Source organism: Barbus barbus (genome assembly GCF_936440315.1).
Source record: "Barbus barbus genome assembly, chromosome: 50".
Lineage (NCBI taxonomy): Eukaryota > Metazoa > Chordata > Actinopteri > Cypriniformes > Cyprinidae > Barbus > Barbus barbus.
In genome coordinates, this window is record NC_136728.1 from 7,101,451 (window position 1) to 7,114,450 (window position 13,000).

A 13,000-nucleotide genomic window follows, 5' to 3' on the forward strand; every position below is an offset into this window, starting at 1 on the left:
CGTGACGTATTGTCAAGTATGGTGACCCATACTCGAAATTGGTGCTCTGCGTTTAACCCATCCAAGTGCACACACACAGCAGTGAGTAGTGAACAAATGCACACACACACACACACACACACACACCGTGAACACACACCCGGAGCAGTGGGCAGCCATGCTGCAGCGCCCGGGGAGCAATTGGGGGTTCGGTGCCTTGCTCAAGGGCACCTCAGTCGTGGTATTGAGGGTGGAGAGAGCGCTGGACATTCCCTCCCCTCACCTACAATCCCTGCCGGCCGGGGGCTCGAACTCGCAACCTTTCGATTACGAGTCCGACTCTCTAACCATTAGGCCACGACTTCCCCCAAAAAAAAAAAAAAGAAACAAAAGCCTAAGGATCTCCAATGATTTTTTACAAAAATATAACATGAAAATGACATTGATTTGTTTCTGAAAACTAAACTTTGCTGATTAAAACTACTGTATGTCAGTGATTAGATAAGCTCTTGGCCATGTTGTTCATCAATCTTTTGACTGCTCTACCTTCTCGCTAAGCTCAGACAGGTCCAGAGTCTCCAGCTGTCCAGCGAGGTTGTCCAGTTTCTTCGCAAACTCATCCTGCCTTTGAATGAACTCTTCTTTGGTCTGGTTCATCAAGTCTTCTGTTTCTGTTCGCAGGGTGGCAGACTGATTGACCAGGTTGTCCGGGTCAATGGTGGAGGCATTCGCTCGGATCTCTGCATTCTGGGACTGCTCATAGTATCGATTCACGCTGGCTCTGGCCCCTGTGGACCGAAAAACATTTTGCATTGATGTATTGCCAGGGTCTGTTGAAGAAAAGGGCTTTACAAGATCTTGAGTGATGTTACTCACCTCGAATGTCTGAATTCTTCACAAACTCCACCTGCTCCTGAAGGTCCTTCACCATCTGTTTGAGTTTCTGAGCTTCTTCTTTGAGGGACTTCAGTTTGGTGTCCGTGCTGTTGTTGTCGGATGAGATCTCAGATAAGGTCTCCTCCGTCAGGTTAAGGTTTGTGTTCATTTCAGCCATCAAGGCACTTCAGAGAGAAGATATATTCAAACAGATTATTCTCCTGAGACCTGATGAGAAGGATCTACACTTGCTTTCACATCCAGATAAAGGCTTTAACTTACGTAGCTTGTTCGAGAAGTCCCTGGATCTCCGTTAGAGGCTGAGTGGCTGGATTCTGGGCCAGGATGTTGCGGATCGAGTTGGCGCTGCTTTCTACGTTATTGATGGTGGCCTGGTAAGGTCCCGTAATGCCAGTGGCTTTGATGGTATTGACCTTCTGGACCAGTCTGTGGGTCTGGTTGGTGAGGTCGCCCACAATTACATCCCATTCGGCGAAGCACTGGTGGCAGCGCTCGCAGTGTGGGAACTCTCCCGTGTAGCCTCGAGCACACGTGTCACATTGAGGCCCAGAAACACCTTCCACACAAACGCAGTGACCTGTGACCTTGTTGCACTGCTGCTCCGCGATGCCTCTTGGGTCACAATCACATGCTGAAAATATACAGGAACACTGAGGTTTAAGTACAGAGAACTGAAGTTTAATGCAGACTTATCATTACCTAAAACTATTAAAAATATTTCTGTTAACTGAAAGGAAGCTGAAATGAAATTTAGATATTTAAAAAAAAACCTTAAACTTGGCAACTAACTGAAATAAGTTTCACCTGAAGCACTAAAATTACTGACTGGAAATAAATGAAAAATAAAATTGCACTGAAGCCAAAATTAAAAAATTAATTAAACCTAAATGTTAATATTAAAAAAAGAAGAAGAAATTAAAAAAGCACATAACCAAATTAGTAAAATGTTACTGAATTAAATTAAAATGAACTGACAAAAAATAAAATTATTTTCCAAATTATTTTTTAAATCTATAATAACATAGAAATTATACTAAAATAATGCTGGTTTAAAGTTAAGCATGTTGCTAAGTTAACAAAGGTCTACTCTAAGCATAAAATACACAAAAAATATTGGGTAAAATAGTATTTTTTCATTTATAAGAATTAATAATTTATCATTAACAATGAATTTATACATTTGTAGCATTTTTGCATTTATAATAGAAGTAAAAAAAATAAAACATTGAAATTACAACATTTTTAACTAAGAATTCAATAATTATGTGGTGTGTTTTGCATAAAAGCATTGGCAAACTTGTGATTCAGAAATTATATTTCCTCCAAATTAGTTGGGTAGATTGCTTGGCCACATTTCAACAGAAAGATAAAAAATAAAAAAAATTGAAAGGCTAAAAGAAATGAACCGAGATGTTTAAGACAACAGTTCATTGACTGCGGCATTTTCTGCTAACTTTGAGTAACTGTGACCTTATTAGGCTGGAGTTGAAAGAGTGAGCGGAGTCAGGGGGAGGTGGTGGGAGTGGAAGGATGAAGGAAAAGATTGTTTGCACACTTTAGTGCTGCACTGCACTGCAAGTGTTTGGAGAACAAAAGGCAATGACTGCCCCACAATGACAGACGAGACACTTAGCAAACACCACGTTAGGAATGACTTAACATGAGACCCTTAAACAAACCTACTCATCCACAGAAAATTATACTTTTAACGGCCTTGTTAACCTTCATCAAGACCATTTTCACCAGTCAAAGAAACTATTTATCATATTACATTTTTTTAACATACCTGTTTAGCACTTTTCCAAAACCTAGTTAACAAGCTAGCTGTCTAATGCAACAAAGATACCTTCATCCTTTTTAAATGCTTAAGTGACTGATTTTGAATGCTCTACACAACAATAGTGCTCCTCATGCAACATGCAATTGATTCCAATAGAGTCTGGCATTAGCATGTTGCTAAGATAACAATGTACTACACTAATAAGCATAAAAATAGATAGAACTCACAAATATTGTGTGAAATAGTCCATTTTAATTAGATTTAACAAATTTGTATCAATACTTTTCAGTATTGAGTGAAATATCAGTACAAATCATGGCACAAATTATTCTGATGGTGCATTCAGGCCCTACTGAAAAGTTAGCATTTATGAGTTGGAAATTACAGGTGTGTTTAAATGAACTCTGGGTTCAAAACAAATTTTGCACTCACAAGGTTTCCCATTCATAATTCGGACTTTGTGGTGGCATTCATTCAATTCATAAATACAAAATCAGACAAAACTTACATCATGGAATCTTCTCCATGAAGGATGCTTAAAAATTTGGCCAAAACAAATTATCTTAAGGCATCTTTACACAGCTTGCATGTTGCAGGCTCTGTGCCTGCTTAAATTTCTCTGTAAAGACATAATGCTGTATAAAATCCAGATTTTATGCCTGCTCTGACCCACCTCATCCCCTCGTATCAAAGTATACAGTTGAAATTGCAGTGTAAATGCATTCATGCCACCTCTGAGCAGCATTATGCAGTCTGTGTAAAGACACATAAATGCACTTCTGTGCCAACTTTGTAGTGTAAATTTGGCGGGTAAATAGTTTACCAAAGACTTTTTTGGCCCCTGAGGAGAATTCAGGACAATACGTGTGACACATACAATACGTGAATCGGGACCCTGTCTGGGACGGCTTGTTTACTTAAAACACATTCCAGTGTGACGTGATTAAACACACATTCCACAGGAAAAGACTCCATCACCTAAGGCCTCTAATGCATACAAGGTACTAGAGATAGGGAATTATCTTGGAGGTTAATCCCTGCTATTATCCAGGGGGCCTCAGGGTGTTTCTTGTTGGGACAATGCAGTGAATGTGACCCCTGGAGACGGTAACAGGCGTAGGAGCTTTTGTATTGGTGATGGGAAGTATTTAGTAGCAACTGAAACAAAACAATTGTAGGATAGGCTTTTACTGCCTGAGGAACACATCTGCATGTTATTGTTTAAAAGCTGGTTTGAGAATTACATGAACCTTTTGAAAAGCAGGCCTAAAATAAACAAGATCGAATGCAATGCGGTGCGTTTGTGTACTCAGCAATCGTTTACATAGACGTATATGGCTAAGGCATGCCAGGTTTCCCAGACTAAACCACTCGAGAGGTACGTCTGTAATAACAACAAAGTCCATCTTACTGCTGTTAAACATTCATGACGGTGTTAACAAGCTCTTGGAAATTATGCTTTAAAAAATGCACCAACTTCTGGGTTGGTGATATATTTGCCAGAGCTGTGTAAACAGTAGCCAGCCACGAGGGCAGCTCCCACAGCATGACCAACATCAAATTTCTATCAATAAATTTAATCTCAAACCAACTAAAGATCTGCAGTAACTTCGAATTTAACTGTCAGTAGGTTTTCATTTACAAATATATGTTTTACTTGGCTGTCTGATACAGGAATATATGCAGGGGTGCACGCAAGTGGTGCACAGGTGTGCATGTGCGACCAAAATAAAAAATGCGCGGGGTAAATAAGTTCAAACCACTCATTTGTGCACCGACATGGTTGACGGCTGTTAATGCACAAGCAGTTTTTGATCGACTAACTGTCGACTAACTGCATTTTGATAGGAAAGGATGAGGAATACGAAAAAAACTGAAAAACGCACACAAAAACTTCAGACTCAGTGTGCAATGACCTTAATACTGTATAAGATTTCCATTCAAAAAGAAAGCATAAATCTAAGCTACGCGCAGCCACTTCAAAACATGAAACTGTGACATTTCGTTCACTGACGCGCTTCAGTCGACAGTGCTAAAACCGGCAGTGCATATACTTACTCGCCGGCAACCCGCAAAAATCAAAGCTTTCTGGTTTAAGGTTTGAAAATATTGAAAATTCATTGAAAAAAACAATAAGAAAAGAGTCAAAAATAAAATGTAAATATTAGCATTGTACTTTTAAATTTTTTAAATTTTTACACTTTTACATTTTATTTATTATGTTGTTTATTTTGATTTTATTAAATAACCTAATTAAATAAAGCGCAATTACATTATTTTTACTATTATTAATACTTTTATTTTTTATAGTTATATTTAACGGGTCACACTATGTACAGAGTCAGCACCAAACCAAATCTCTAGGTGCTCTCATGAGAACCAGACCGAAAAACTTGTGCACCCCTGAATATACAGTATGTATCCTTTCCATCTGTTTTTCATCACCATGCAGATAAGGTTATTGTAAACATGCATGGGAGGAAACGTCACTTTTTGAACACAACTATGTCTGGCTATAATTCCTTTCACAAGGGCTTTTAGAGTTTAAGGAACATTTTACCAAATTTATTTTACTGTTTGGCTAATAGAGCATGAACTTTTAGGCTTTAAACATTTATATTCAAGATATAAAATGTTATAAATTAAAGATTCCTCAATTGTAAGTCCCTTTGGATAAAACTGTCTGCAAAATGAACAAATGTAAATAGTAATGTAAATGTAGCACCATAATTGATCAGAATTAGGATCAGACGACGCCTCTAGGCACAAAAAAGTTGTACTAATTATACAAAAAAGTTAAGCTATAACCTATAAAATCTCTGAGAAAACCAGTTGCGGTTGGACAAAATGTAAAGGTTGGGATTTCACAAGGTTATCGAACTAGTATTTAACAGGAAACCACATAAAGCACAGCTCAAGCTGAACAAACGCTCAGTGCTGTGCTGGAAGAGGGAAGAGCATACTGAGGGCAAGTCAACAGGAGGGTTATAGAGGGGTAACTGGATCTTAGAGGAACACGGGGGGCTTCCTGCTCCATCAGGACTCCAAACAAACGGACGGGTGTGTGGGTGGGTGGAACAGATCTCTGTCAGAACACCGCTTTATCTGCTCAAAGAGACTCCAAAACCTGCTCTGCTTAAGACCAAATGGCTTATTAAAGGAATAGTTTGTACAAAAAAAAATCTGCATTTGATTACATTCATGTCATTTCAATAATGTACCGTAAAAGTTGTTTATATGACTTGTGTGGCATTGTGTGAACAGACTGAAATGTTACTCACTGGAAATCTCTTTCGCCAACTTGAAATGCTGATGGTGCATTATATTTTACATGCACCACTCTTGACAATGAGCTGAGATTGTAGTGGATGTCTAACAAAACCATGCGTCACAATGATCTTGAAGGAGATCAGTAGATACTCAAAGCTCAATACCAACAGAATCTGCACTTTCCTTGTGTTCAGGACCTCAAAAGCACCAGAAAATTCTTCATCAAGTTCAAATAGATTTCCAAAGATATGGTCTGCACAGCCACAAATACAGTCAGAGAGAGGACAAAGCCTCTTTTCTGAGGAGGACCACTGCAGCAGACACTAATAGCCCCATAAGGGGAAGCCCAGGAATACAAAGGTGCATTGTGGGAGTAGAGAGGGTATTGCGAGGCTTCGACAGATCCCCCCACGAGCTCGTCATGGTCATGCACATCTGGGGCGAATCAGAGAGTGGGCCGAGGACTTCTTCGTTCTGCTAGACAAAACTGGGTTGTCTACAGATTTTATGGTTTGGGGTACTGGCAGAACAAATCTGCAATGTTTGCAATGTCAGCAAAATGAGCTTAGTTGTGTTATCTAGGTTTATTCAATGTTCAGCAGTGATCACTTAAATTCAAGATTTACCTTTTAAAATGAAGTTAAAATAATTACATTACTTATTGTGCATGTGTTATTGGTGTGAATTTTTCAGAATACAAAATAATAGTTTTCGGACTACTGTCATAACCAAGACTACATAGGCAGTATATATAATAATACTATTTTAAAAAATAATTATATATATATATATATATATACACACACACACATACATACATTTTATACTGTATTTATGTTTGGGGTCTGAATGAGGTATTTTTCATGTTTCTCAAAAGAAGACTCTTCTGCTCACCAAGGCGGTATTTATTTGATCAAAAATACAGTAAAAACTGTAATATTGTGAAATATTATTACAATTTAAAACAACTGTTTTCTGTTGTAATATATTGTCAAATGTAATTTATTCCTGTGATGCAAAGCTTAATTTTCAGCATCATTACTCCAGTCTTCAGTGTCACATGATCCTTCAGAAATAATTCTAATGTGTTGATTTGGTGCTGATATCAACGTTTATTATTATCAACAGTTATGCTGATTCACACACACACATATACATATATATATATATATATATATAAAAAAATTGAAATCATGATTTTTTTTTCAGGATTCTTTTAAAGTTCAAAAGAACAGCATTTATTTGAAATAGAATCTTTTATAACATTAAAATTGCCTTTACTGCCGCTTTTGGCAGTAAATGTTTTCAAATGTAAATATCCTTGCTGAATAAAAGTAGTAACTTCTTAAAAAAAATCTTACTGAACCCAAAATTCTGAAATGGTAGTTTTAATAATATAATATAAATTAAATGTAATTCATATTAAAACAAATATCACAACCAACTTGTCTTAATATATTAAAAATAAAATGAACAAAATAATGCACTGTAATAAATCATTTCCTAAAGGATATTCTGTTTCCCTTAGAAATACATCACATTATTAAAGTTAAATGGATTGCAAATTATTATCATAATTGACTGGGTCATTTATTGCACTGATATTTTTCCGTTTTTCTGAACTCACCGTGGCATTTGACCTCAGGGTTTCCCCAGAACAGCTCTCTACACTCACGGCAGGTTCTGCCGCCAAACCCGGGTTTACAAGAGCACTGGCCCATAATCTACAGCACAGAGAATAAAAAAAAACAGATTAATCAATGTGCACTTTATTACGATCCCAAACATGACAGATTAGTGTGAAGCTGGTCTGACCTCATTGCAGGACGAGCTGAAAGAATGGTTGAGGTCGCAGTCGCAGGCCTCGCAGCCTTTCCCGCTGGCCATATTCCAGGTGTCCGGTGCGCACTGATCGCAGTGCTGGCCCACCACGTTAGGAAGACACTGACACTGACCGCTGTTCAAGTCACAGTTGCAGTTACCCGGAGAGGGGCACGTCTCCTCAACAGTGCCCATATGATTACACACACACTCTGAGAAAGACCAGGACAAAACATTAGAAACTCAGCGGCCAGGAGTCAAATGATGATTAAAATGATTTTTTTATTGTTTTTTTTTCTATACTAGTAAAACAAACTTTATCTAGACTTCAAAAGTACTAATCTTTTTAATTGTCCATACTATGTCTTAAATAGATTAATAAATCAGACATTGTACTGACAATAATACTTGTCCTAACTACACTACCAGTCAAAAGTTTTTGAACAATAATTTTTAGACTTCTGCTCACCAAGCCTACATTTATTTGATCCAAAATACAGCAAAAGCAAAAATATTTTTACTATTTAAAATAACTGATTTCCATTTGAATATATTTAAATAAATAAAATGTAAAAAGAAATATAAAATGTAATTTATCCCTGTGATTTAAATTTTCTGAATTTTTTAACATAATTACTCCAGTCACACGATCCTTCAGAAATCTTTCTAATATACTGATTTGCTGCTCAAAAACATTTATTAATATTATTATGTTGAAAACAGCTGAGAAGAATTTTTTCAGGTTTCTTTGATGAATAGAAAGTTCAGAAGAACAGCATTTATGTGAAATAGAAATCTTTTGTTACATTATAAATGTCTTTATCAATTTAAAGCATCCTTGCTAAATAAAGGCATTAATTCCTATAATTGCTTTCTCCAAAAAAATAAATTATACTGACTCCAAGCTTTTGAATGGTATTCATTTCTTGTAAATGCTGATCTTTTTATCTTTCTATTCATCAAAGAATCCTGAAAAAAATGTACTCAACTGTTTTAAATATTGATAAAAATAATAATAATAAATGTTTCTTGAACAGCAAATCAGTATATTAGAATGATTTCTGAAGGATCATGTGACACTGAAGACTGGAGTAATTATATTTTAATATATAATATTAATAAATTACATTTTAAAATATATTCATATAGAAAGCAGCTATTTCAAAATATTACTGCTTTTGCTGTATTTTGGCTCAAATAAATGCAGGTTTGGTGAGCAGAAGAGAATTCTTTAAAAACATAAAAATCTTTTGACTGTTAGTGTACTTTCTACTACAATTTTATGATCATATTTTTGTAAACACAGTATTGAAACACTGAAACTTCTTCAAGAACTTACTTCTGCAGCTCTGGGTCAGTGCATTGCCGTAATAACCGAGCTTGCAGTGGTTGCAGCCCTCGCCCTCGGTGTGGTACAGGCATTTGAGACAAGCGCCCGTTCGGGCGTCACAGGACTCCGGGTCCATCATGCCGATGTTGTTGTTGCACTGACAGGGCCGGCATTCTCCGCCCACCTCGTGTGGGTTTCCGTAATAACCAGGGGCGCATTCTTCACACCTAGCACCTATGGGTGACACGAGACAAGAGGTGTGTTCAATTACAGCTCTCACTGCTACAAAATTACAAAACATCACCAAATTCTTCCACATTCACTATCGTTCACTAAAGTTTTTTTTTAAAGAAGTCTCTTATACTCACCAAGGCTTCATTTATTTGATAAAAAATACAGTAAAAACAGTAATATTGTGAAATATCATTACAGTTTAGAAATCTGAACTGTTTTCTATGTGAATATATTTTATATATTCATTTCTGAAGGATCATGTGACACTGAAGACTGGAGTAATGATGCTGAAAATTCAGCTTTGATCACAGGAATAAATTATATTTAAAATATATTCAAATTGAAAACAGTTCTTTAAAATCGTAATAATATTTCACAATATTACTGTTTTTACTGTATTTTTAATCAAATAAATGTAGCATTGGTGAGCATAAGAGACTTCTTTCAAAAACATAAATCTCCAAACTTTTGAATGTTACAGTAAACTATATGACAAGTTCTAGCGTGTGTCATGATACAGGAAATTTAGGGTGTTCCTGACAGATGCTGTTATAAATCAAATAAGATGTCTGCTGGTTACCTTTATATCCCTGGTTGCAGACGCAGAACACCTGGTTGGAGTCGTGGCTCTTATAACACGCGCCAGAGAACTGTCTGCCGCTGCCGGGACCGTCCGGACACATGCAGGGGCGGCAGTGGTCTCCAGAGCCCAGGATGGGGTCACCATAGTAGCCATTTAAACACCTGCAGTGGAGATTTTATAAATGAAAGACTATACTTTCATGTAAACATCAACCTATAATGTTGAAGAAAGAGCACAGTGACTAACCTCTCGCAGTTGTGTCCAGTGGTGTGGTCTCTGCAGGACAGACACTGTCCCGTGAGTGGGTCGCACTGCTCAGCGTGGCCATTGCAAGTGCAGGGGCGACAGTTAGGGAATCCCCAGTGTCCCGGCAGACAGCGGTCGCACTGCCGCCCATACGCTCCAGGAATACACTCACACTGACCGGTGGCCTCGTGGCAGAAGGAGTGGACGGACCCCTCAGGACTGCAATCACATGCTAAACCAACAACAGAACACAATTATTCTTGTGAAAGAAATACATGGTGCAGTCTATGCTATTGACCAGTTGTACTTACGCCTGCAGCCTTGCGGCCCAAAAAGGAAGGTCGCTGGGGCGCATTTGTCGCAGTTCCTGCCAACCACGTTGGGACGACACTGGCACTGGCCACCGCTCGGGTCACAAACCGTGCTGAGAGACCCCTGCGGGTCACACTGACAGGCTGAGAGAAACAGAGAAAAAAAAAATATATAGGGTTAATTCAAGGTAATTGGGGCATTTTTCTCAGTCATTTCATTGGCAAAAAGTGCTACAATTTACCTAAATTCACCCTAAACTTGACCAATATTATTGTTGTTGTTGTTTTTTTTTTTACTGTCAGGATTGATCTGGTTGGGCTTTTTTCTTTTTTTACCAAATTCGATTGTTTTTCACAGCTATCCCTCTTTTCTCTACATTCTAGAAATCAACCAATATTTTTTGACAAGATTTAAGGATTTACTCGAATATCGGTTTATATACCAGTAGACACGATTAACCAGCAGAAATTTGTCAACCGGTAGATATTTTGGACTATCGTCCCTATCGCCGTTACATGCTCATGTGGCGTTGCTGTGCTACGTGGTGACGAAAACTTATCGTTTGCACTCGTTTTTAAACATATCAAGTGATTTTATGCCATTGAAATGCAATCAGCAGCGAAAGAGAACTCATTTTGCTGTATGCTTGAGCTATCTGAGAGACTGTTTCTGAGCGCTGTCTGGGAGGCTTGTGCACGTGTACTGAATGCAGGGAGTATTGAACAAAGTTATTTTTGCCGCTTTATAGGCCCTGAATGAATAAATACATGTGTCAAAATGCCCGTCTTTGCAATAGTGATGTAGGTCTTAAAGGAACACTCCACTTTTTTTGAAAATAGGCAACATTTTACAACTCCGCTAGAGTTAAACAGGTGAGTTCTACCGTTTTTGAATCCATTCAGCCAAAACACCAACTGTAACCATTTATCCCAATAAATTTAAATCAGGGACAGTTAAAACATCCATTTTAATACTCTAATACCTGTGATTACCAAGAAGAAGAAGGATCATGAAACTAGTCTTTTTTTAAAGCCAAATGCTCTGTTCATCACTAAAAAATTCAACTTACTTTTATTAGTGTTTCTAGTTTTATTAGTTAGAATAGTTTAATATTGTCATCACATTGCTTCAATGTTGTTTGCTACTGATTAAAGTGTAGCCTTGAAATGTGGCCTACTTTTCCCAGAAGGGAGTTTGACTGTATTTTTTCCATGTATCATATGAAGCTTGACAAGTTAGTTACTTAAAGAATGACTTGAAGATGTCTTTTCAGTAGTAGTGTATGCTGTGTTTGATTTCATCATGTGGAAGTCATCATTTTCACACTGATATTTATAGTCAGCAAAGCTTGCTTTCTGATTTACGCCTCTAGCCATGTCTTTTGCTTTTCTTCTTGTACTGACAGTTGATGAAATTGTAAAGTCTCAGACAGGAAGCATGTAAAGCAGTATAATTATGCCTGAGGCCCTGTTACAAGCTCTGACACGAGGCAGGAAAGCACCTCTGATGAGAGACAGCAGACGGAGGAAAATGAAAGCTGAATGAACGATGACAGAATGAAGACTGGCACGTCTATCATAAAGGGGATTGTTATGTGGTTAGAAAATGGAGCCAAAGTCATGCGATAATGACAGGCTGAGAATCTGTATGTGCGTGTACTTTAAACAAAGTGGAAAGATCTTAAAGTTGAAGTGATTATGCATTTGTGATATTAGAACTAGAATTAGAAAATAACTAATAATTCTGAAAAGTATAGTATAGGCATTTCACTCGCATTTGCAACTAAAACTAAATGTATGCATACAGTAAAATGCATGTGCACAAACAAAACAGATCTTTAAAATTTAGTTTTATGAAGTCATAAAAGTTCTTAAATATATTAAATGATATAACAAATGTCGTAATTATCACTTTAAGATGTCTTAAATTAGTCTCAAAGGCAAACACAGCACATTCTAAAGGTTCACGATTTCAGAGCAGTTTGCAATCACTACTGTGCATTAATGCCAATAAATGCTTACGATCTACTGTTGGTGCATTTTGACAATGTTTACTTCAAGTTGTTTATACTTTAATATGTTGTAGAGTGTAAGTGTGCATATTTTATCGTCTTCATCTTTTAGAATGAGCTTTTTCTTAGAAAAGCAAAGAATAAAAATTAGATGTCATAAGACGTTGATATTTGGTTAAATTTCGGTTGCGACGTCGGGTGACCAAAATTCTATGTAAATTCAACATCTAATGTTAAATTGATGTCCAATACCGACGTCAGCTGACATTGATATTTTGTTGTTTTTAGGTTGTATAACCAAAATCCAACGTTAAGTCAATGTCAGATTGGCGTCAAATACTGACATCAAACCGATTTTCATTTTCAACCAAAATGCAACATCTGTCCGACGTAAACCTGACATTATATAGATGTCCGGTGCCTGCTGGGAAGAGTCTTGGGCACAGTTTTACCAACAGCTTGCGCCAGCGCAAACCGTCTTTTGGCGTTAACATAATCAGGTTTTACTAAAGACGCGCAGTGAAGAATTAGCGCTGA

The 13,000-nt window shown here is 37.3% G+C and overlaps 1 protein-coding gene across 1 annotated transcript in view; it reads right to left on the reverse strand.

Annotated features, from left to right (window-relative positions):
* The window catches only part of LOC306868423 (laminin subunit beta-1-like), a gene marked incomplete at its 5' end in the record, with an annotated part of 36,710 nt that overhangs the window by 4,826 nt on the left and 18,884 nt on the right, over nt 1–13,000 (reverse strand). Inside the window, 9 exons of the mRNA XM_079414576.1 lie at nt 526–767; nt 856–1,040; nt 1,138–1,507; nt 7,554–7,650; nt 7,742–7,959; nt 9,087–9,311; nt 9,892–10,055; nt 10,141–10,372; nt 10,452–10,595. Coding sequence (XP_079270702.1) covers nt 526–767; nt 856–1,040; nt 1,138–1,507; nt 7,554–7,650; nt 7,742–7,959; nt 9,087–9,311; nt 9,892–10,055; nt 10,141–10,372; nt 10,452–10,595 — 1,877 coding nt within the window. The remainder of the gene's footprint in view (nt 1–525; nt 768–855; nt 1,041–1,137; nt 1,508–7,553; nt 7,651–7,741; nt 7,960–9,086; nt 9,312–9,891; nt 10,056–10,140; nt 10,373–10,451; nt 10,596–13,000) is intronic.